Raw genomic sequence first — 25,055 nt, forward strand, 5'->3', positions numbered from 1 at the left:
ATTAAATAGACGAGATATGAAAAAAAAATAGACGAGAACCGGAGGGAGAGAGAGAGAGAGAGAGAGAGACGGAGAAAAACCAACTGAAGCCAAATAAATGTACAATAGACTCGTTTTAAGTTATATTCTTTTTTTTTTCGTTTGTTTCAACCCCAAAGTGTTAATTGGATCACAGATTATAAAGCCAAGTTGATATAAAAAAATTGTCTGTTGGTTATTACTTATTAGTTTACGAGTAACGGAGTAACGTGGATTTCAACTGATATTTTTCAGTTAACTCCGTTTCTCTTTTTGAAGAGCCTACTGACTAAAGAGACTACATCGTTGACGTCAAGCAACGATTTTAAGAAGAATAAAATAAATTTACAAAGAAAAATACGCCAGTGTTTGTTTGTTTGTTGTTAAAAAAAAGGAAACGCAACAATAACAACAACAACAACAACCTTTCATGTCCATTAATATTTGTATGAGATGAGATTTAAATGTGGCGACAAAAAATAATAAAACTCCTCCGACACTGTTAGTTATACAATTTCGTGTCTCCTACTTCCGAGTTGATTTCTCTGCGATCTTCGCGTGGACGCTTTTGAATCTTTACATATTTTGCAAAGGAAATCACCTTCGGGAATGGCGTTTCTTTTTACTTTAGCGCAACTGAGGTGAAGCCACGTTAAACAAGAGGAACATTCGATCATTGGTCGACCCGCAAATGGTTTCATACAATAACACGTTATTAAGTCCCATGATTCCGCGTCCCCTTCTAAAATTGACACAAATTTTTTTTTTGAAGAAGAAGAAGAAGAAGAGAGAGAAAGAGAAAGAGAGAAAATTCATATTAGGCTTAGGAAAAATACAGAAGATGTTAAGAGGAGTTATTAAATTCAATTGATAAAAGGAAATTTTTGATAACGAGTCTCTTACCAGAGTCACTATCTGTTGAGGTTTTAGGATCTGGTGATACAGCGCTGCTGCTGCTGCTATTGCTATCAGATAGGAAACTATCAGCGGTACTCCCCATTGGACTCGAGTTGTTCTTTAAACGTAATTCCTAACATATAGGAAAAAAACAGCTTACATTACAGATCTGTTTTTTTTTTATATTAATAAGATTTATGCCTAGCAATGATCAAACAAATTAAGCTTCAAATTTAAAATTTATCTTGTTTTCATCCAAAAATAGGCTTAAATCTTCTAACGCTACAATTATTTTGTACCATCTTCCGTTTTTAAGGTTTTATAGTGAACTTAACTGACAGATTAGGCCTAACAAAGATGAAAACTTTAAAAAGGATAAACTTACCTCTTCCCTTATAGCTTCGTAATTTTCATACTCCAAAACGTATCGACAAAAAGTGAAAAAATCCGCTTTCGTTCTTTGCCTCTTCATTGGTGGGTCAATCCTCTCAACTTTTATATTATGATTTAACTCTCTTTTATTTGATTCTGCCAATTAATTAATAAAATACGCAATTTTTTACCTAATTAGCGTTTTAAACGAAGATTTCTATTAATTAACAAACAAAGACAAATTAAGGAAAATGAAGTAGGAATGATATAACAAGGGTTTTTTCACATTAGGGAAGATCATAGACATTAGAACACAGATCATAGACATTAGAACACAGATCATAGACATTAGAACACAGATCATAGACATTAGAACACAGATCATAGACATTAGAACACAGATCATAGACATTAGAACACAGATCATAGACATTAGAACACAGATCATAGACATTAGAACACAGATCATAGACATTAGAACACAGATCATAGACATTAGAACACAGATCATAGACATTAGAACACAGATCATAGACATTAGAACACAGATCATAGACATTAGAACACAGATCATAGACATTAGAACACAGATCATAGACATTAGAACACAGATCATAGACATTAGAACACTATTAAGAACTATGGGGCAGAACATATCCTCACAAAGGTGAACTCAAGGTTTAATGTTAGGTAATGTATTATTTAGAAGAATTTGGTTTCATATAAAAACGGACTTATTTTAATTAACAAATTAGAGCTAAAGCTAATTAAAGAGCAGGCCATAGCCTAGGGCTGGTACATGGCCAAAGGCCAAACCCAAAAAGGAAAGGAAGGTTCCTTAAGGGATAAAGTTTTTAAAATAATGAACAAACGTTATTTGAAAAATCAGACATATTTAAGGGCTAATTAAAACCCAAACCTAATTAGTCTACTCAATTATGATACCCGTGAAAGGGGTTAAAAAGGAGGTTACCAAAAATCCTAAGGCGGGTTCGGGGCGTTAATACAGAATGAAAATTAATAAAATTAATAGAGTTTAAACGTAAATTGGGGAAGATTTAGCGACAAATATTCTAGAAAATAGGCTTGGGAAAAAAAAGCTTGGCATTCTAACCAGAAAAAACCAACTCACCCTTCAAAGCAGTCTCCATATTTCAAACCATTCAACCACCACGAATATGGGAACGTTTTTCGCCTCAAAAATCGGTATTCAAGTTTAATTAAGATACGGGTTGGCGATTTAAATAGGTTAACTGGTAAACTATTTAACAAAATCTTTGGGATTATAATTAAACTAATGAAAATATGACAAAGCAAATCTCGTTTCAAGAGCCTCGACAATCAACAATAAAGACGCGAAGTCGCGAACTCGACTGAAGCTCAGAAAGGCAGAGTACCACAAGATGGCATCTTTCCTACTAAAAAGTGTCGTCATAGTAGGAACTACCCGCGTTGACTAAGTAACCAGATGCTAGGGGGGAGGAAGTAAATTCCCTTCTAATAATAGCGCTTTACCCGTACAATAATTCAAACGTAAAAAATGGACAGTAGCTTTAATACTGCTTTTAGGAGTAAAGATACACTGGAAGAGTTCATTCTCCAACCAATTGCAACTTTACAACCATGGTATTTCTATGAATATTACCAGTTTCTCTATGATATTATCCCACCATTCGAAGGTTGCAACTAGATATATATTAAAGGGGTATTTAAGATACTTTCCCCTCAGATTTTCCACTAATTTTGCAATGGACTTTTCCGACTAAGGAAACTCCCTTTTAAATGACATGATGCCTCAAACGGGGGCCGTCGTCAATGCTTTCGTGGTACGGTGGTTGCTTAGTGACGTCAGCTGTTAAAAGATAGGATTTCACTTAATGTTAAAACGTTAATATTTAATTATACTTACCTTAATATTTAATTAATTAAGAGTCTACGTTTGATACGAATAAGTTTTGTTATTGGTTAATAAAGTAAAACAAAAAGGTTTCAAATCTTATTTACGTCGATATTTTAAGCAGACGACGGCTTATGACTTTTTCTCTGTATGTCTGTCCGACTCCGAAATCGGAATACTTAAAAAAAAACCATAGCCCACTCGATCACGCGCGTCACGACACAAGCTGCTCTCGAATATGTAACTGTTCTTAACCCTGATGTATACTTTAATATTTTAATCTGGCCCATACCAACTATGTCACTGTTTACTTGCTACTATTATAGTCTAATTTTAACTATGCCTCAAGGAGCTGCTATGGCCTGCGCCCTAGCTCCACAAAAAACAAGAAAAAGAAAAAAAGTGCGAGCAGCGTAGGGTCTGGGGCTCGCGGATCGAGTGGGCTATGAAAAAACTAATTAGAAATTGGGTCAAAAATAAAAACCTGTAAATTTTTTCCGTTTAAAAACTTTAAACCAAAGCCAAAAAATCTTGAAATTATACCAACCAGTCCTTGCTTAATCCATCCATTCCACAATGTAACCTGATTAAAAAAGAAATAAACCATTTTTATATATATAAAAAAAATTAATTAAATTTCCAAAAAAATTTTATACTCATTTAAATTTCTTTTCATTCTAACTCAAAAAGTACAATTAGCCCGATCTACAAAATTGGTTTTTGTTTTTTTTTTCAAGCACGACAAAACTATACAATAATCATCTTTATAACATATTAGGGGAAACATGTCAAGAGATGCTAGTCTTTTTAATTAATTAATTAAGATTAATTCTTTACCTTTTTTTTAATAAATAAAAATCTATAAACAATCATCGTAATTTTTTTTTCTCTCTCAAAAAATGTCCATCCATTTTCAATTTTAATTAAAAAAATTTGAGACCACTTTCTGTTAATTAAATTTCCGTTAAAATTTAAAGATTCATTAAAAAAAAAAAATTTAAAATTAATGTAAAAAATTTATCAAAATAGTTACGTACTCGTTATAATAAGTACACTGGGATTAATTTAATTTTGTTCCGTGACTAGCCATAATAAAAAAAATAACAGGAAGGTAATTAAGTTTATCGTTAATTACTATGGAAATTAATTATTAATTATAAAAAATAATTAAAATGTTGGGAGCCTTTTTTTTAATTAATTAATTTAATTTATTTTAATTTGTAAATTAAAACTCTTAATGATGCTTTGTTTATTTTATTCTTTCCCCCTCACTTATGCGTGTGTGCTCTTTAATTAAAATGGTATTAACAATATTCACAATCAATATTTTTCTGACAATATTTAAATGTTCCTAAAAGTATTTATTTGTTTGTTTGTTTGTTTTAAATATAATTAAATTCCAGCAGAGACTCGCATTAATTGACATACTCTCTTTCAAATATTCTTCTTCGGTTAAATTCAAATAATTTAACCAAAACTTTGATTGATTTTTTTTAAAAATAGTTAATTAGCCTTATTCCTGATCAGCGCCACCTACCCATAGCGGCGACTTTGAGAACTACTATAAGCGGCAAGCCAACCAGATGTCGCTAAAATCTGGTGACGTCATTTTTGGTAAGACCCCAGTGACGTCACCAGATTTTAGCGACTTCTGATTGGCTTGCCGATTACAGTAGTTCTCAAAGTCGCCGCTATGGGTAGGTGGCGCTGATCAGGAATAAGGCTAATTACTTAATAAATGCTTTAAATTTAATTATATTTAATTGCCAATAATTTATTTAATTTTTATTGAGATAATAAAAATTAAATAATAATATTGGCATTAATTAAGTTTCCGTAACTTTTTTTTTAAAATACAAATATTTACATAAACTTAAGTTGTATAAGTTTTATTTTTTTTAAGTTAGTAATTAAACTAAATATAATTAAAATAGGCATTAATTTAATTAATCTGATAGAGAGTAGACTGACTTCAACTATATATGTTTCCAAAACTTTACACTGTCACCCCACGTAATTATTAATTTACTATATCCTTTTTTTTTTTGTTTTCTCGACACAATCAATATTTCCGTTTAACTATTTACAAAAAGGTTCATTTTATATTTATTTATTTATTTATTCCGGGGGGGGGAGGGGGGTTATTTTATGAACATGCATGAACATGCACTGCGAATCTAATGATAATTATTTGTTTGTTATTTTGTATATTATTTATTCAGTGACTCTTACACAAGTCTAAAACGTTGGCAACGTTTTTTTTAAGCCTATTTGTGATTTAATTGCTAAATCTACTACAAGAAAATCATGCTTAAGATTTTCATATATTAATTACTTTTAAAATTAATTAACAGACGGGACAAACGAACGAACGAACGAAGCTCGTACAAAAAAAAAAAAAAATTAATTATACTTAAAAAATTTATTATTTATTGGCATCTTTTAAAATAATTTTTGTATTTACTTTTAATTATAATTAATAAAAAATTAAAACCAAATATGATTCTTACTTGATGTATTTTGTTTTCTTCTTTCATTTACTTAAATAAATTGTTTTTCTCTGTATTTTTATTTTTTAATTTTGTTTTTGGCACCTAACGATAAAAATAATGTTCGGTATGTCATCTACGTAATGTAACGAAGGAAATGAAAAACCATTATTTTGTAATGTTTGTTTGTTTGTTTGTTTTTTTTTATAATCATAGTCTTGGACTGTCCAGGATTGCGTTTTTGTTTTTTTGGAAGAGAGAAAATGTTTTTTGTTTTTTTGGTCAATGAATGAAATGTGGAAGCGAACGATAGAAAGGAAAAAACCAAAAAAATAGAAAGATATATATAAGTCAAAGGTTAAAAATATTAATTTGGAAGTCCCAACATGGTTGGAAATATTTGGCAAAAATGCTTAATCAGGTTTTTACATTATCCCTTCCATGTAGCTGGTATCCAAATGTTGAATTAAAATTCGCATAAATGCCATTTCTTTTCTGGTATTTTCGAAAATGATACGTGGGTCGTCTGACATGCAACGTAAACAGTTGGGAGCCATCACCATGGCGAGATTACTGGCGTCCATTTTGGTAACGGAAGAATTGGCTTCAGCCGCAAATACCTTCATTCAAAACGGGAATAAAAAGTTTGGGGGCCATGATTATCTTTTGCGCGTACGTCGAGAGAGAGAGAGAAAGAGAGAAAGAGAGAGAGAGAAAGAGAGAGAGAAAGAGAGAGAGAGAGAGAGGAGAGATGAGAGAGAGAGGAGAGATGAGAGAGGAGAGAGAGAGAGGAGAGCGAGAGAGAGAGATGAGAGAGGAGAGAGAGAGAGGAGAGAGGAGAGAGAGGAGAGAGAGAGAGGAGAGAGAGAGAGAGGAGAGAGAGAGAGAGGAGAGAGAGAGGAGAGAGAGAGAGAGAGAGAGAGGAGAGAGAGAGGAGAGAGAGAGAGAGGAGAGAGAGAGGAGAGAGAGAGAGAGGAGAGAGAGAGAGAGAGGAGAGAGAGAGAGGAGAGCGAGAGAGAGAGAGAGAGAGAGAGAGAGAGAGAGAGAGAGAGAGAGAGAGAGAGAGAGAGAGAGAGAGAGAGAGAGAGAGAGATAATTACGAGAGAGAGAGAGAGAGAGAGAGAGAGAGAGAGATAATTACGTTACCTGGAGGAATCTAACTAAATAGGATAGAACCATTCTGTTTATCTCGGGTAGTTTTTGTACAATTTGAACGGCTACTTCGGGTTCGTTACATTGATCCACACACTCTTGATAGAAGACGCTTGGAATTAAAGGTTCGTATAGCTCTCGATACCAAAGTTTCAGTAAAGAAGCGGGTACGTGCGGATCATTGGCTTCTACTTCTTCCCATTGGTCCATACGCAGCTTCATCGCGTTCACTTCGTCAATATCACCAGGCACCCTTAACGATAATACAAAACCACTCTAATCAGACGCTCTACAAGTAGGCCTAACTAAATAAACAACGACGGTTGTCAATACCTAAAAATTCCTTCGGTTTGAGCACCATTTAATTTCAGTACAGCTTCAGAAAGCGTTGTTTGAATCCATGGTAACTTATAATGCGGATAGCGATTTTTTTGAATAGCCATTACTTCTTCGAGAGTATTTCCAAACATGGAAGGTCTAAAGATTTGAATCTACGACCCCAATAACAATATAACTTTTAACTTCCTAACTTAAACATTAATTCGAGCAAAACTAATTGCTATATACCCTAGATTGGTCTATTTCCTCTATAGTAGGTTTTCTTAGTCCTTTCTTGGCACCGCTTTGACCAATTCTTTCGAGGCGTTTGCTGCATATGGCAGCGTAATGACTGATTTTCAACTCGGCAGTATCGAAAGTGGTGTCTTTATGACGACCGATATAACTTTCGAGATACGGTTGAAACTTGACCGAAGGTGGAAAAAACGTCAAGCAAATGGCTAAGAGTTCCCAGCCCAAGAGCAACGACTCCCTTATTGAACAAAACACACAAAACCACGATCAGACTTTAGCGAACCCCTTGACCAAATCAAATACAGGGTCAAGTTCTTACTTTCTGGGATTATCCGTTGTTTGTCTACAAATCTGAATAAATAATTCATCCCTAACTGCGGCTTTGCTCCAACCCCTAGTAGCTAGATCCAAAGCCACGGAGTCTCCCGTTTGATTCCCTTTAGACTTTCTGTCCCCCATGTATGTCAAAATTAATTTGAAAATTTCGCAGGCTTCTCTCTTCAAAGTTTTATCGGCAGTCATGATCATTGGTTTACGTATAGGGTCCTTTAAATAAGTTTTAATAAAAAGATTGGTCATCTACGCCTAATTAGCCTTATTCCTGATCAGCGCCACCTACCCATAGCGGCGACTTTGAGAACTACAGTAAGCGGCAAGCCAATCAGATATCGCTAAAATCTGGTGACGTCATTTTTGGTAAGACCGGACAGTGCCAGTCAGTGACGTCACCAGATTTTAGCGACATCTGATTGGCTTGCCGATTACAGTAGTTCTCAAAGTCGCCGCTATGGGTAGGTGGCGCTGATCAGGAATAAGGCTAATTGCCTTCGCAGAGTTGTGACAAATATAATTTCGTACTTTTGACCACGATAATAGTTCCTGAATAGTAAATTTCTTTCTAAAAATGCCTTTCTTATGACGATTAAGATTATCCTGAGCGTATTTCTCAATATCACTCTCCGAGGGTGGTTTCTTGTCTTTGAACATAGCGTTTCCAACTGGCGCTCCGGGCTTTATTATATAAAGACAAGTATAAAATCTCCATTTTGAGCATGCGCGCGCGTGATTAAGGGAATAAGTGCTACAAGGACATTTACTTGTCTTTGAAGCGATCCTGTTACGGGATTTGTGGAAACGTTAGATTCCGTAGTACTAGTTGCCATCAAAGATAAAGGTCGATGGCCACCTCCTTGCCCCATATCAGGTTGAAAAGACTGAAGGTGCAATTAAGTTACGTAGAGCGTTAGGACACGACGCGAAGTACAAAACCGCGGGTCTAAAACACCTACTTGAGATTTTTCCAAGGCTGGAGATGGTCCAGATTGACTTTCGATCCTTTTCCTCCTCAAAGAAGCGTGTTGCGTGGAGATGTTACCGCCGGTCTGACTTACTGGATTGCGCGGAGGGAGAACGGGCGAATTGGAAAACAAACTGCTATTATCGCTCTCCGCGTAATCTAAATGATCTAGCCTGGGGTCTAGGCCTATTATACATTTTGTATGAAAACAAAACGCAAAAAACGACCATGCCCATAACCAAGATTCAAAAGAAACGTGACGAAGAACGAAACATTGTAATTGGTTTCCGTGACAACAACGAAATTATTTCCTTTCAAAATCTTCACCTATTTTATGACTAGCTTTGCCTCTGTGTTGAGGAGGAGGACTCATTGGTTCGCAATAAGTTTGTTCCTCTTCCTCTTCGTCTTCATCGTCTAGGAACCTAGAGTCATCGAGGTATTCTTGACTCGAAGAATCTTGATGACTCATGCCCTCATCATCGGCGAAATCGTCTTCTTCGTCCCGCCGACCATCGGAATCATCGTCACTCTGAGACAATGAGTCGCGATCATCGCCGATGAAGTCTCCGAATCTACAACCTTTTAAGAGTTAAGACAAAGCCATAATAAGACTTTGAATCGTTCTTCGAAGGGCAGCCAATGGACTCTTATTTGCCCCTCATATCGCGAAGAAACGCGGCCATCACCATTTACCATCATGACCTTGGAACGTGTAAAAGGACACGATGGCATGGAGTGACGCGCGGATGAGCAAACAAAGCGAGAGCAAGCAAATATAATTCGCACCTGATAATTTGGCTTGTTCTAAGAGATAGTGTTGCAATGGCAATAAGTAACTTTGATTGTCAGATTTCCTATCAAACAAGTACGGGTAATCTAAGTTGCTATAGAGTGGAGTGGGTTGCTCGTTTAGTCTTGGCGAATCTCCGTTCGACGTCCTATTTGGTTTCTGAGAGTCGCCGAAAATGGTATTGTGGAAATAGGAGCCGATGGAAACTTCGCTGCCTTCTCGACTGTGAGCCGGCTGCTTTCCCCCACTAACATTCATTTGGCTATCTCTATCGAAAGACTTCGAAGAGCTTCTAGCTATACGATTCGCCGGCGATGTCGCGTTGCGATTGCCCGAGGATACTCCGGACCTTTGCTGACTTTCCATCGAAGACATCCGGCTTTCCAGCCCACTGTCCATGTTTTGGTGGGAAGAATCCAAGGACAAAGGAGAACTGTCCTCCGAGGCCTGGCGGTTGTTAAGGTTTCCTCCCCGACCGGAATCGCCGAATGTCAAAACCGCGCCGTCATTATCGCGAGCGACTTGAACATTCGGCATTCCCAAAGGACTCTGAGGACTCGACATACTCGAGTCAGTGCTCCTTGAACTGCTTCTCGCCCAATTTCTCCTATTAGAGACTGGGGTGGATAACGGATCCAGAGTCGTTCCGTAATCTTGATACCCCAAATTGTCTTGAGCACCTGGCGACGTATCCTGAATTCGTCTTTGCATTCTGGGGGTCGAGTCCGATATGACTTCGGGCATCCTGCCAGGGCCCAAGCCCATTCTCATTGAACTACTTCGACTGACTCCTATCGGAGAGTCCACGCTATTTTGTCTCCACATCATTTGATTCGAACTTCCGTGAACACCGGGATGTTGATCGATATCCAAAGATCTTTGACGACCCGATATGCCAAATTCTGGGGGATGATGACTACGATGTTCGTAACCGGGTACCACCGCTCCGTTTTGATCGGGACCTCGTCCTCGCGCCACATCGTGTCTTTGCGAATTAGCCGAGCCCCCGCTTTCATTCGAACAACAAGAATCGTGCCGCCTAAAAAGTACGTGACCGGGACCTTCCAGGGAACTCCTACTTTGCGAAATGGTACTGGAATCGCTGGATCGACTCGATCCTTTGGTCCCGACGTTACCGCCGCTGAAAGTCTGTTGACTTTGACTTTGCTGCCACGAACCCAACTGTTGACCTCCCCCTCTCGAATGAAGGCGGTTCTCGCCGTTAACCGCATTGTCGTCCTGTTTTTTATTACCGGGTGGACCGACGCTAGGCGATGACGAGGGACTCGAACCCCTTTTCAAATGGTGATGATGGTGGTGGTGATGGTGATGATGCTGAAATAATTTCGGATTAAATACCCAAATTCTCTTTCACCCCCAATGATTTATGGCTAACGCAAAATTAGGGCGAGTAAAGAGAAAAAGAGACTTCAAATTTCATCAAAGCTAAATTATCGAGAGGAAAAACTCATTACATTAACGGAAGGGCGACATAATCCTTTATACAAAAACCTAACAAGGAAAGTCAAATATTCGCGACTATCTTTGAGAAATGACACCTTAGGACGTCCTAGGAAAAAGGATAATGTAAGGACGAAAATTTCTACCACAGGGAATAACGCTAGTAAAGGGGGAAACAATGTCAACCTGATTATGATGATGGATTACTAAAATTAGGTAAAGTCGAGGCAAAAAATGTAGGAATTTTTTTTTTTTTTTCATATTACTTTGCGACGTTCCCTCGGTGACGAAGCTGGGCTGGTTTGAGTTGATATAGTGATGGAACGAACGCTTCTATTGCTATTGTTTGATACAGCCTCTCTTACCTAATAATAGTTAAGTACATAATGCAAAAGGATTAAAAAAACTGACCGCACACTAAGTTACTGAACTGAATTCTAAAATCTCCAAAAGTTAATTTCATTACCGGAGCACGCACCAGCCCTTTCGTGTTGGTTTGAGTGGCTACAGTCTCTTTTTTAATATTAATTTTATTGTCTTCTTCATCTTGAACCTCCGTATTTTGTTTCAGTGTCTGTCATTTTAAAAATTAAGTGAAATATTTTGTAGTTCGACGCAATACGACAAACAAACGAACGACAGACAATTCAATGATAGTTTATTGGCTATATATATTGCCAATAATCTTGTAAAGAAAAAATGCGATACTGGTCGGTGCCTTATGGTCAGGGAATAAAGAGAGAACAAAAAGTTCGAGATGACACTTTGGGGGGACGAAAAAATGAAAAATATCTTCTACCTCTTATAATCCTTAAGGGGTTAAAAAAGAAAAGCCTTCTTAGGAGTAATTCTCCGTTACTTTTTTTTTTCTTTTAAGGCTCTAATGAGAATTCCAAAACACGCGGGGAACTCTCGGGGATCGCTTTTCAGTTCAACGTGATCCAAATATAAACTTTCTCTGAACCATCTTTTTCTTTTAGCAGAGAGGGTATAGGGCCTCCAAAAACCCCCAAAACCCTGAAGCAAAGACGACCCCATCTCTTTTATTTCGGAAAAATTTATCCCCAGCCTCTTCCAATCCTTCATACGATCCCTTTAGATGCGGGATGTAGAAGAGCAAGAGAGGGAGAGAGCCATCCCTACCTCCTCTTGGTCCTCCTCCCTCTCATACCGTGGTACCAGGAATTTCACCTCAAAAATTCAGAGTGGAGAGAAGAACTCTTCACAATTTTCCCAAGGGGGTGACGTGGGTACCGTTAAAAGGGAAATTTTTTGGTTAGCCAGTTTATGGTTAATGGTTTCAATGGCATCGCCACAAAATACCCCCTGGTAACTGATAAGACCAGCTAATAGACCACCGCCTGAGATTTGAAAAATTTTTGAAGGGTACCTAGCTACTTCAACTTTTCATTCTAACATACTTCGTCATGTTTCTTACAATCAAAGACTTTTCTATATAGGGGCAGGCAGAAGTTTACAAATCGTAGTAAACAATGGAAATCATGATTTAATTTTTGACTCCCGGGGTCACGGAGGTCAATATACAGGGTGTTTCTGAAAGGTCTTGATGTTCTAAGACAAGGATTTCTAATTTAATTAAGGGGTCATGCCTAAAACACTCCAAATATAACTTAAAAACGGTGTCCCTTGTGGCAAAATGGAGACAGAAGTTACATCCCCCTTAGACCTTACAGAAACACACTTGGGGGACGATTTCACTTCATCTAATTAACTTCTAGCCGCTTTTAATAAAATCGACTTTCGGCAACGGGAAACGCGATACATTTGGTAAAAAGCAAAGGTATTTCGCGGGAAAAAAACAAAGGTACAACGTTGAACGTTGAATGCTGGTTGATGGAGGAGGAGTTTAACGGATGGTTGCATCTTTTTCCTTTAAAAGTATTTATTCGCCTGACTTCCGAATATGTAAAAACACACGCGGCGGCCTCCTGTATGTACTTTCAATAAACGAGAGAAACCGAGGCGCGCTGAGGTAAGTGGGAAAAGAAAACCGTAACACTGTCCGATAATAAGTTAACCTCAACGTTGAAAGAAATTAAAATTGTAACGGTAAAAAAATTATTTTGGGTCCTGTTAATTGTAAAAAAAGAATTAAAGAGGAAAAATTAGGTCAGGCGGAACGCATTTTCGTAATTAGCGTGTAATAAAAAGGATCCCCGAGAGTTGATGTAATGCAAAAATTCTCTATTAATTTATGGATAAGTTTAAATACATCCCATTACTGGTTTCAACTATACAAAACGTCCGGGTACTTCTTGATTTTAATTACATACTAGGTGCTAGCTACCTACCATAAGTTTATAAGATATGTTCACCATAAGTTTGTCACTGGTAACTTAGAAACTAGAGCTTGTCATGAAGTGAATGAGGTAGGTAATAGATTCGAAGTAAAGCGATGACGCCTGGTTTTGGCGCTGTCAAAGACTTAGTAATGCAGACTAAATAGGAACTATAGATGGAAGTCCTGCAAAACTAACCAACCGAGTGTAGGAGTTCAATTCTCGCTTGTCGTTCTGCTAGAACCAGTTAGCTTGAGCTGTAAGTCGCTAGCATTACGAACTTGTATAGTAAGTGTTATACTTATGGGGAACATATCTTATAGACTTATGTTGCTACCAATATTTTAATGAAGTAATGAAAGTCTACCTTTTTTGGCAAGTATAGGTTTTGAACAAATGAAAGGGGGGAGGAGGAAGGAACAAAAAAACAAAAAAAAAACTTATTTTAATTAATTTGTAATTACCTGTAATTTGGCGAGAGGAATGATATCACAGTTTTGCGGTCTATGCCAAACTGTTTTTTGACTACTGGCATTGTAATAGTAGAAGCGGGCTGTATTTTGGTCGTAAAGTTCCCACCACTGGTTGTCGTCAGTCTTTTTTCTATATAGATAATCATAAAACAAAGAAATAAGAGTAAGAACTTTAAGTCGACAGATAGTAATAAAAAACTGCCGCAACAAAATCGTAAAAAAATAGAAGAGTATAGGTCGTAATTTTCAAAAACCAACAAAATAAAAACCCACTTCGATTCAACTTGAATTTCATTCCCCCCACAACCTCAAAGTAAAAACCAATTGCAATTTATTGCAGGAGGAAGTTCCGACTTGAAAATAAACTAAACTATAAGTTCAAAAGATATGTTCCTTCCATAAGTATGACAATACCTATACTTCGCAATGCTACTGAGAGACTTACAGCTCGAGCTAGTTCTAGCAGAACGACAAGCGAGAACTGAAGTACTACACTCGGTTGGTTAATTAGTTTTGCAGGACTTCCATCTAGTCCTATTTAGTCTGCATTACTAAGCCGCCTTTGACAGCGCCATAACCAGTCGTCTTCGCTTTAACTCGAATCTATGATCTACTTCAATCACTTCATGACAAGCTCCAGTTTATAACCACCGACAAACTTAGGGATGGAACATATCTTATGAACTTATGTTACAACTAGCGCCGCACTCTTAAGAAAAAGCCTTTCGTACACAGAAACTATACAGGGTGATTCACACCCCCAAAATAAAGCTCTGATCAGTGATCAACTAACTGATCACCTTATGGAAAATTGGCCAACTTTCCAAGGCGCAAAATTTTGCGTTTACCGAAATGCTACGAGGCCTAACCAAATCACTTTTTGTTCCAACCCATTTCAAAATCCAGACAGTTCTTAATAAAATTGAGAATTTTTGGCTCTCAAACAAAACAACGCTTTCGTTGCCTCGATTCTTTTCAATAAATATATCGCAACAATACAATTTCTCACAAAACGATAGAGAAAAATATAGAGAAAGAGAGCGAAAAAAGAAAAAGAGAGATCAAAACCAGTAAATAAATGAAGAAAACATAGGATCAGTATAGGGTCAGAATCATCATCAATTCCTTTCTTTTCCCAGCATCCCTCGCGTCTCTACAAAAAACCCCTTTTCCATTTATTTACCTCCCCCCTCCCGATCATATGGGAACAATGCATCAATATCATAAACCCCCTAAAACCCCAAAGGAAAGTTACTTTTTCTTTTCATATACCCAAGAATAGTAAAGAGGTCGGATACTAGCTCAATTTTTAACTTCTCAAAGCAAATTTTCAATAATAATAATAATAATATTAATACAACTCTGATATACAGTTTGAATTTTTTAGTGTCCAATCCCTATGAAGTGCATATTGCAATAGATAAAAAAAATGCGGCAATTTTCTTGGCAGTCTACTCTGGACTAGGTAGCTGTCTGGTACCGGTATCTCCATCATCATAACGAAATAACGCATCCTAAGAGACATACATATCCCATACAGGCTAGGCTGGTGGGTTGTTAGATCAAGAAATGGCAGCCCTTTCGGTACGACACCGTTAAAACCCAAGGTGATATAACATTAACCGCCATTTCTCTAATCCATAATACAGAAGGAGGTTAGAAGGTTTAAGTGAATAAATAAAAGAAAGAAAAAAAACCAACCGCCTCCAAACGCGGATGGTACGACGCATCTCGATCCCTTGGGTGACCTCTGACCCTTCGGCCTTATCCTTTATGTATATGGCAAAAAAACCTAAAACGGCAGCAGGGCCATACCCTTACTTATTCTACAACTACATTGATTGATTTTTGGCCCCACTTCCCTGGATTCCCAGCTGTCTGAAGCAATAATGGAGTGGAACCGATATGTAGCAGTTAGTATAGAAAGGACCAACCTATCTGCCCAAGAAAGCGTAGCCTAGGTATGCCTTGAACGTTTAGCGCCTAATTTCTCGACTTCTAATTTAGTTATTCAATTGTTGACGATACCATTTTGTATCGCGTCATTACCCTGACCAGTTTATGTACTTTAACATAAGTCAACCATCTTACGAGGGCAGATAGTTCTTTTAAATCAAGAAAAATCACCCAATTCGTTACGAGAAATTAAATACAATTGGTCTAATCAAGAAGTGATATCTAGTTTATTAGGGAGATGGTATAAATTCGCCCCACATTTATAATCTAGCTTTATCTCCAGTCCAAACAAACGTAGGTCCGGAGTTAATTCCCGCAGCCTCTAAATTACAACCAGCATGCATCTCATTGGTTCTTGAAAACTCGTGCACGTCAGCGCGACGCGAATGACGAAAATTACAGTCATATTTTCCGACTGAGGAGAGGCGAAATAGCCCGGGGCTCCTTTTACGTCCCCCCTTGTATTTTGAAAGGGGGACTGGGACTAAGGCGCGCGAATACTTAGGCATCTTATACCTTCTCCCTAATAAACTAGATATCGCTTCTTGGTCTAATCAAGAACTAAAAAGCAATTCTTTATTTCACACTCCTTCGCCATCAATCTAGACTACCCTAAAAAGGGAGTTTATTAAGTTTTCTACGCTCGTCAAAATAAGATAATCAAGTATTAAAGTGGCGCGCTTCTTATTGTAGATTACTGCAACGCCTATAAAAATTGGGGCTGCATGCCAGCCTGGGTTGGGCCAGCAACAACCAGAGATAAATATGATTTTATGAAAGTGGATGAACTTAAACTATAAAGACAACTCTTCATCTTCTTCTTCTTCTACAAAGGGTAATGTACTCTATAGTTTAATTCTCTAAACTCTTTACACTATAATTACGTAATTCTTATTTTTAAGTCAGGGGTGGTTTTTAAGAAGCGCCTAAGATGTATCTACTACTAATAGAGCTTCTAAATTTAGAGCGTCAGCGCGGGAAAAGGGTTGAACTCCCATTTGAAACAACAAATTATATTTTGGGACGTACTCACTGACTCTATAACGAGAAGGTGTTTATTCTTGGTTTCAAAAACGTTTAATATCTAAATATCTGGCCTATAAACTGAAATGACACAGATCAGTGACGAAACCACCAAAAGGAACCATTAAGTAGCTGTTTTCTCAACGTATCTAAGCTTATTTTGTGGGAAGAGCTAGCTAGACTAATTTTACATCGCGAATATCTCGCTGTCAGTTGCACCTAGCGTTGCTATTAACCAATGAAACGACAGTTTGAAAGACGCCTTCAGAATTATCAGGCTTGACGGATTGTAGTCAAGCCCAGCCCACAAAAATAACCTTGGAGATATGGGGAAACAATTATTCCTAGTAGAAGTATGCATTCCTTCCTCAAGTAATATTTCAAATTGGCCAACCAAGTGAGCCTGAAAGATGGCGCGCGACTTGTATAATATTTTGTTACGACGAAGGGGGCGGGGCAAGCCCTTAAAATTCTGAGACATTTCGGTCTTTCAACATAGTCAGTTTAATTATACCTTTAAAAATTGAGGTAAAGAGGTTACGACTTACACTTGGACTCCGGGTGGAGGATCCCAAACGCATTCTCCAGTGGTGAGGTTAGCGTACATGTGCTCCTTCGTCTTCGGTTCAATAATCTCCACCCACTCCACCCTAAACAACAAGAAATAAGAAGAAAAAATAAAGATGGAGAAAAAATATTAGTCCTGAATTATTTATGTTTTTTTTTTTATATTTTTCTAGCCCGCGTTGTTGTAAGTTTCTATCTCGTAAGAAAAGGGATAATAAAAGAGTAAATTGCCTTTTTTTCTTTGCAGAAAACCATCTCTAAACAGAAAAATAAAAACCATGTACGCATCATGCAACCGAAATAAATTCCTCTTGAGCTTCAAAAAATTCCTTGGGAAGTTCTGGAGATATATGGCCGTTTATATTAAAAAAATAATTAGAGCAATATACTACGATGCATAACGGAGATATATATCGAAGATGTTCGAATTTGTTTTTTTTTAACGGAATTTTTAATAATATATTAGATTTCGAAATAGGTCGCTATTAAATTTGTTTAAAGTACATTACAGTACGCGTAAAAAAGTAATTTTGCATATTAAATGCTTTAAAAATTGATGTTCTAGCCTTTTTTGGTTTTTGCCAGAACGTTGGTGAGTCAGCACGGTTCAGTTTGATTAATTCAGTGCTAACTTTGATGGCTATTTGATACAAGGTCATAAACAGAATACCCTACCACATACCCAACCTAATATAATACACAAACCTAATTGCTTAAAACTTTCAAACAAATACAAACTTAAACATTTCCTTAACAAATACACACACAGATGTTTGTTGTCACTTAATAATAATCACTCATAAATGTATAAACAAACCGAAATACTAATTACCTCATATTTAAAAGAAGTTACAACAATCTGCGAAACCGTTTTCCCGCAACACAACAAAACCAAACACGTTTAATTACCGATCGATTATTCGAAAACGTTGAACCCTAAAAAGGGCTTAAGTTAAAACTCTTAAAATATGCAACAATAACCATTGGTGGCGAAATACCCGCGTCATCAGCTTAGCGCGGTAAACCAGAAAACCGTCGTGGTCCGACTGACTAATTATCAAATACAGGAGGGCGTTAAAACACAACACCCGCTCTCTCTAAAGCCGCTAAACCAAATAGCGCCAACCAAACTGAACTGGGATTCTTCTCCTTGGCTAGTCCCGGTCCTCCCGGACCAACGGATGAAACGCCGAAGTACGCGCGAGCTAGTGGTTTTGTCAAAAAATGAGGTTACTTGGGTGAACTGTGCTGAGCGGGAAAAGTCTCGAGAACGCGCGAGAAAAACAATCCCTATAATTGATCCAAACCTTACAAGAATATTTTATAATACAGTATAGGTTTAAAACAAATATTATTCAAAAAAAAAAAGCGTAAGGGATTTAGTGATTTCTTCATTGATTTCGCCAAAGATTTTGGGATTTCTTCTTTGATTTCTCCAAAGATTTCGTGATTTCTTCATTAATTTCGCCAAAGATTTTGGGATTTCTTCTTTGATTTCTCCAAAGATTTCGTGATTTCTTCATTGATTTTGCGATTTCTTCGAAGATTTTGTGATTTCTTCACCAAAGGTTTCGTTATTTCCTCTTTGGTTTCGTGATTTCTTCGAAGATTTTGTGATTTCTTCGAAGATTTTGTGATTTCTTCACCAAAGGTTTCGTTATTTCCTCTTTGGTTTCGTGATTTCTTCAAAGATTTCGTGATTTTATTTGAAAGATTTCGCGAGAAACGTACGGGATTTAGTGTAAATGTCGGAAACCCCTCGTTCACGATCCTTCCGAAGATCAAATTAGAAATAAAATACTCAAGGGTAAAAATGAAATTATTCATGACAAAACAACATTACGACGGTTTTTTTAATTAATAATCGCGTGAAATCCGCGTAAGAGAAAAGTTTACGCGCGTATTCTTTTTACTATCAAACCAACGAACCAACCTAAAAACGAAATATAATATTAAGAACCGCGACAGGAAATAGCATCATTAAACAAGGAACGAATATGTGACGTCACATAGCGGAGAAAGCGCCTAAAATTACGTGGAAACAAAAAACAAGAAAGAAAAAGTATTAAGTTTGCATAGCGTGCCCTTCGGAGAATAACGTTACGTATACAGTTGCATGGACAATGAGAATCGTGTCCTTGGGGAAAGGATGAACAGGGATATTAAGCTATCAAAAGGGTTGAGATTTAAGTCTTCCCCGCCTTTCTCTTTATTCATCTTTTCTCCGCGAACACTCAAAAAGAAAATTTGTTCGCTCGGAGAAGAGAATACGGATTAAATAGCGTAACATTGGTTTACAATACAAGACTAACTATAACTCCTTTATTAACTAATTTAAAATGAACAAACCCCGTACATAAGGAGAACTATTCAAAGCTTTTTTTAATACAATTTCTACGTAAGAATAAACCGTAAACAAAGCCTACCAAAATTTATTTTCTAGTGTTATTAGAAACGTATATTCCCTGCCTTTATACGCGGTCTACACTAAAAATAAAAGGCGATATAGAGTAATGGCAGTCTCCCAGCTTTGACTGTATTATTCCTTACTAGCAAATACCATTGGGTGCCACTAGTCAACTGTATATCTAATAGAAAACGGAAGGATATTAGCGCGTAACTCGGTTTCCACGCAATATTAGCTCGAAACTTGTTCTCCCTCCATTGCTAAGCTCACACAAAGTTTTTGATTCTATTGTAAGAAAATGCTTTTAGCCGCATGGCGTCTGATACCATTAAGGTGTTTTTTTTTTTTCAAAACTCGTTAGTAGTTGTATATATAGATTTAATAAATGTTCTTAATAAAATTTAAAAGGTTTGGGAACCTAGCTTGCTATCTTAACAAGCTTTCTTCTTTACTCTGATGCCGCTGGTTGTAATTTGGTAAAAGGTCAAAAACAGGTAAGAGGACAGACTAACTATAGCTTTGTACTTGATGGGGCAGCAAGGAGAGGATGGGATAATGGAATAGCCGGCGGTGATGACGGGATACTAAGAGTTTCCGGTGCTGAATTTTTTTATCATTTTATTTCTATATAATCTTTTCTCTCAACTTTAAAAAAAATTAATAAAATAAAAATTGTTTAATGCAAAACTTTAATTTGGAAGAAAGAAGGGAGCTTTTTTTAAATATCAATTTAACTTTACCTTGAAGAAGAATTAATTATAGTTAAAAACAATTAAAAAATAAATTGACACATTAAACCAATTATAATTTAACCTTTTGTCCCTTATTAATATTTTAATCCAGTCTTTTTTATTTCTTACGCAATTTAAAAATTATCAAATAAAAAGGGAAGATGACAGCGAGATAAGGTTGTGTGAATTTTAACTTTCACTGGAGAAATTTGGTATTAAAGTGGCTTCAAAGTTAACACAGGGTATTATGTCACACGCACCACGTGATTCCAACATCCAAAGACTCCGTATTGAGTGGGACTGAACACCTAGTCCTTGTTTTCGCGCTATTTCCCCAAAATGGGTGATAGTTTTCGAAATAAAATAAGTTTCTTTGGACCACGCCTCTCTTTAGTCACGTGCTAATGACGTATTTCATATAATTTATACCCACCCCGCCGCTGCGTTCTTTGAAGTCCCTTTTAAGCATTTAAATAATTCCGTTACTAAAGTAAACAATCTTTAGATTGATAACGGATCCTTTAAAACCCTAGCCTACCCCCTTCCCGAAGGAGTAAAATATTTAAATTCTTAAATTAAACTCAAGGGGATTGGGATACAAAACGGACTAAACATTTTCAGAAAATTCGTTATGGCTTGACAAAAATTTAAATTTTAGCTCATCTTTGTAGATATCTCCCCTTAAAAGTTTAAAAATCCCAAAGAGAGATAAAGACAGACGATCCTTCATTGAAAAATAAAAATGGCTGCCTTCAGAAAGGTGATGGCGTATGTAAAAATTGCTCAGAGGGGGGTATATTCTAAATGGATTTTTCAAAAGTTCCTGGATAGTTCTAAGGATATAAGCAGTTTAAATAGTGGTACAAGTAAGAGAATAGAGTGAGAGAACCAACGCCGAGAACGATGGTCTAGGGATAAATGGCGCGTGGCATAACGCAGCAGCTGTCCCCGTTGATAAATGGCAGGACCCCGCCTGGTGCATGCGCCACTCGGTAAAAGTGTACTCCATGGGCCCCCCTTCACACCACGCCACCGGTCTCCATTGGCCCCCCGAATGCACCCACTACTTGAATAATCGTTGTGAAATTTCTACACACTTCTATTCTTTGCAATTTTCAATTCGGCGGAGTTAAATTATACGCAAAAAGAGCTCTAGCCCCGTTATTGTTAAACGCGTTCCTGGACCCCACGAGAAAGGATTTTACAAATTGTGATGATCTTAATTGTGAAGGGTGGTTTGAAAAAGTATGGTCTGCTGAAAAGCATGCGACGAAAGGTGGTGGAGGTGGTAAGTTCATTCAGTATATGAGGGACATAGCAATTGTGCGACTCGAGCATAAGTTGATAAGATATGTTTTCATAAGTTCGTCACTAGTTACAAAATGGAGTTCATCATGAAGTGAATAAGGTAGGTCATAGATTCGAGGTAAAGCGACGACGCCTGGTTTTGGCGGCGTCAAAGGCTTAGTCCTGCAAAATTAACCAACCGAGTGGATAGTACTTCAATTCTCGCTTGTCGTTCTGCTAGAACTAGCTTGAGCTGTAAGTCTCTCAGTAGCATTACGGAGTATAGGAAGCGTCATACTTATGAAACATATCTTATAAACTTATGCTCGAGTAATAAAGACTTTGTAAACAGGAGGAAAAAAATCTAAAACACCTGGTTTGGACGACAACTTAAATCGGCAGACGGATGGCTTATCTTGTCAGCGTGAAGCCAATCCAAACTTTTTACAAATACTACAACGGAAATTGTTCAAGCCTAAATATCGACAACTGGGCACGCGTTATTGTAACGGACCAAATTTATAATGATTCCCAAGTTCGACGAGCAATTTTTCAACTAATTTTACCTCAATATCAATATAACAAACTCTTAGGCTATGTCCAAAACCCAAGAAAGCGTCATCCATTAAAGATCCATCCACTAGTGCATACCAAACTTTGGAAGGGTTCCCAATAAAAGGATGTGTTGGATTGGCGCCAAAAAAACATAAGAAGCAGATTATATATCCAATAACATTAGGTATAGTGAGGGGGTATTTGAAGTTGAACTTTGTACGGCGGCGCGCACGATAAAATTAAACACTACACCCCCTTCATTTTTCAGGGTGATGACATTCCGAAATAACCCACTCATCTTCTCATCATACCACTCGTTCCCTTACTGACTTAAAACGTTTAGAAAAACTCACTCTCTGTATACTTAAGGTAACACTCCGTAACCCTTGAACCATCACGCGTAGTTTCGAGTATTTAAAACGAAAATTTAGGTTTAGTAAACAGTCAATGAAATCAACAAACCAACAAACCTGCAGGTACAGTTTGAATTATTATTGTCCACGATGCAATTAACATTGTTAACACTTTGACCCGTACCCGCGCCGTACGTCCTACAACAATTAAGCCACATCCAACCGGACCAAGACCACCACGAATCCTTGGACCTACGTGTCGAATTCCACCATGATGCCAGCATGTGTTCTTCTTATATATTTTAAATTAATCGTAATAGCTAAACCGTACAGATCGCGAGGACCCAACGAACAAACCGTCGTCAACAACTTCGTCGAGTAAAGATTAAATTTAGAATTAGAATGAAAGACATTCACTAGGGGTAAGAAGGAGAAGAAGAGCATCTTTGAAACCGCCGCAATGAAACGTCTCCGCGAACTGTAGAACACAAAAACTTTCTTTTGGCTGCTAAGTTGGTGGTGGTACTTAAAGACGACTCCGTATATCCAGGACGTTGTAACAACGTTTGTGTCTTCTCATCGGCAAGAGGCCCCGACGCTGAATGCATGTTTTAACCAAGTACCATCTATCTATCTATAGCTGAACTTCGGAAGGCACGCTTTCAATTACTAAGCAGCTAGCACTCGCACTAGCACCGATACGACGAAATTTTATTTAACAAATTAGATAAACCCGGAGCTTGTTTTGGAGTTAACCTTTTTGGTAGTTGTATATTATATTATATTATAATGTATTGTATTTTTTTTCTGGAGAGATAGGAAACCAAACGGGAAGAGACTGGTTTTCTCTACTTCCGGTTTTTTCAATAACATGGCGTAAAAACTAAAAAGGATTTGTTGTTAAATTTTTTTCTTTTAAATAAAATATATTTAATCGTATAGCTGTCGTGAACCTTTACTGTAAAAACCAGTTCAAATTGTTTATAGAGACAGAACCATCCATACTATGGGGCGTGTACGCTACTGTAGTTAAATTTGCGAACAAATAGACACTTTGTTAACTTATTTTGGGGGCGACAGAGGCTTAGAAAAAAAAATACAAATTAATTCCGAATTTCCTACATCCGTGAATTGAAAGCATTTACGTCACGGGATACGTACGTCATTACTTAAATTTCCCACGTGCTCTTTCGCGGACACTTTGCAGTTAGGTCCTTCTTATTACGCCGACTAAAACAATCTTTCATGACAAACTCGACGACAGTGAATAAATAAAAGTTGGCTAGATTTCAGGTATACTACTGCACGCGTGATTCATTTTGTGCACAGGTAGTCAGTCTCCTTTTCCGACTCATTTTGAGTTTCCCAGAAAAATACCTGAATTACATGCTTGCAAATCAATAACAAGGAACGTATACTTGGAGGTAAGAGGTGAGATGGAGTAGCAACGTTGCGGGCCATGTGCCGTAATGAAAGTCTCCCAGAATACCTCGCGCACGCCTTTACCTGGATTGTTAAGCACTGCCGTCTAGCGCCATTAAAAATAGAAGCTAGTTTTCACGAATTATTCTACTCTTCTATTTTTAAGCCACAGGGGGCATTGTATACGTTTACAAATCGGTTTTTAATGTACGACGCTATCAAAACGCCACTGAGGTTCATTGCCATTGCCATCAGATGGGGGTACAGAGGCTACGCTATAGGTATGGATATTTCCACTTCTCCTTCCCACTTTTGCCCTCCAAGATGTATATACTTTTTCCTTGCAATGGGGGGCTTAGGAAAGGCTTAGTTTCTCTTCTCTAAATCCTCGGATATTTCAAAAGAAAATCCTAGGCCCCCCAATCGAAATAATTAATGCTATGAGGTCGTACATATGTGTGTGTGTTTTTCTATGAAAGAAAACTTAAGGTTTAAATTTATACGGTAAAAGGGATTACGGAAGTAAAATAAAAAAATAAAATAAGAGTTCCTTTTTCTAAATCCGCGTGCAGATGCATTCAAGAAAGAATCGAGAAAGACAAACTGTTCTCTTTTATAAACGTGCATGGTGCATGGTTCGTGTATATACTCGAGGTGTATACACCAACAAAGTAACCACCTCCACGCTTCGTTAGCATAAAGTAACAATGACTAACCATTGTTACGGGAGAGTAATTAGAAGCTTAAAACTTAAGGAAGAAGAAGAAGAAATGGGAGACTCCACCCGCTTTTCATAGATTATAAAAAATCTAATTTTGATAAGGGGAACTAATCCTGCTATGCTATGCGAATATTAATTATTATTAAAGGTCATTTCGATTTTTTTGAAAAGGGGTTATGCGGAATGGGTGTTGCTATATTTATACAACACCCACTATATGTTTTATGATCGTAACTTTGATTTTAATTATCATTTGTTTGAATTTGAAACGCTTATAAATTAGCACGGTTATTTAGACAGGGTTAAATGAT

General features: G+C 37.3%; 2 protein-coding genes across 6 annotated transcripts in view; both read right to left on the reverse strand.

Annotated features, from left to right (window-relative positions):
* Positions 1–435: 435 nt before the first annotated feature.
* Positions 436–2,698, reverse strand: LOC149588528 (uncharacterized). The gene is made up of 4 exons (XM_089862576.1): positions 2,420–2,698; positions 1,301–1,443; positions 922–1,048; positions 436–760 (listed from the first exon to the last, which is right to left on the reverse strand). Exons 1-4 carry the CDS (start codon positions 2,436–2,438, stop codon positions 525–527), a joined length of 525 nt encoding a protein of 174 aa, XP_089718702.1. The 5' UTR covers positions 2,439–2,698; the 3' UTR covers positions 436–524.
* A 1,134-nt stretch (positions 2,699–3,832) lies between these two features.
* RhoGAP93B (MyTH4 and RhoGAP_KIAA1688 domain-containing protein RhoGAP93B) overlaps positions 3,833–25,055 on the reverse strand; it is a 45,599-nt gene continuing 24,376 nt past the window's right edge. For 3 of the 5 annotated variants that reach the window (XM_089862565.1, XM_089862564.1, XM_089862567.1), the window contains 15 exons: positions 17,250–17,351; positions 13,714–13,852; positions 11,416–11,523; positions 11,216–11,314; positions 9,485–10,823; positions 9,023–9,277; positions 8,688–8,881; positions 8,496–8,612; positions 8,257–8,409; positions 7,718–7,944; positions 7,393–7,636; positions 7,159–7,316; positions 6,820–7,078; positions 6,103–6,293; positions 3,833–5,896 (listed from right to left, as the gene is read on the reverse strand). In XM_089862565.1, coding sequence (XP_089718691.1) covers positions 5,884–5,896; positions 6,103–6,293; positions 6,820–7,078; positions 7,159–7,316; positions 7,393–7,636; positions 7,718–7,944; positions 8,257–8,409; positions 8,496–8,612; positions 8,688–8,881; positions 9,023–9,277; positions 9,485–10,823; positions 11,216–11,314; positions 11,416–11,523; positions 13,714–13,852; positions 17,250–17,351 — 3,598 coding nt within the window. In that variant the 3' untranslated portion in view covers positions 3,833–5,883. Of the gene's footprint in view, positions 6,294–6,819; positions 7,079–7,158; positions 7,317–7,392; positions 7,637–7,717; positions 7,945–8,256; positions 8,410–8,495; positions 8,613–8,687; positions 8,882–9,022; positions 9,278–9,484; positions 10,824–11,215; positions 11,315–11,415; positions 11,524–13,713; positions 13,853–17,249; positions 17,352–25,055 lie in introns of all 5 variants that reach the window. The other 2 variants (XM_089862568.1, XM_089862566.1) reach the window with 2 other exon arrangements.

The sequence above is a fragment of the Phalangium opilio genome, unplaced genomic scaffold (assembly GCF_054372755.1).
Source record: "Phalangium opilio isolate 3A_F unplaced genomic scaffold, DU_Popi_V2 ptg000540l_1, whole genome shotgun sequence".
Lineage (NCBI taxonomy): Eukaryota > Metazoa > Arthropoda > Arachnida > Opiliones > Phalangiidae > Phalangium > Phalangium opilio.

What these genes read in the sequence shown, in the direction of transcription:
- LOC149588528 (XM_089862576.1), bottom strand. An exon ending in ACGAAGCTATAAGGGAAGAG is followed by an intron (nt 1,049 to 1,300) that starts GTAAGTTTATCC and finishes CCTATATGTTAG; the next exon opens with GAATTACGTTTAAAGAACAA. An exon ending in CTCAACAGATAGTGACTCTG is followed by an intron (nt 761 to 921) that starts GTAAGAGACTCG and finishes TGTCAATTTTAG; the next exon opens with AAGGGGACGCGGAATCATGG.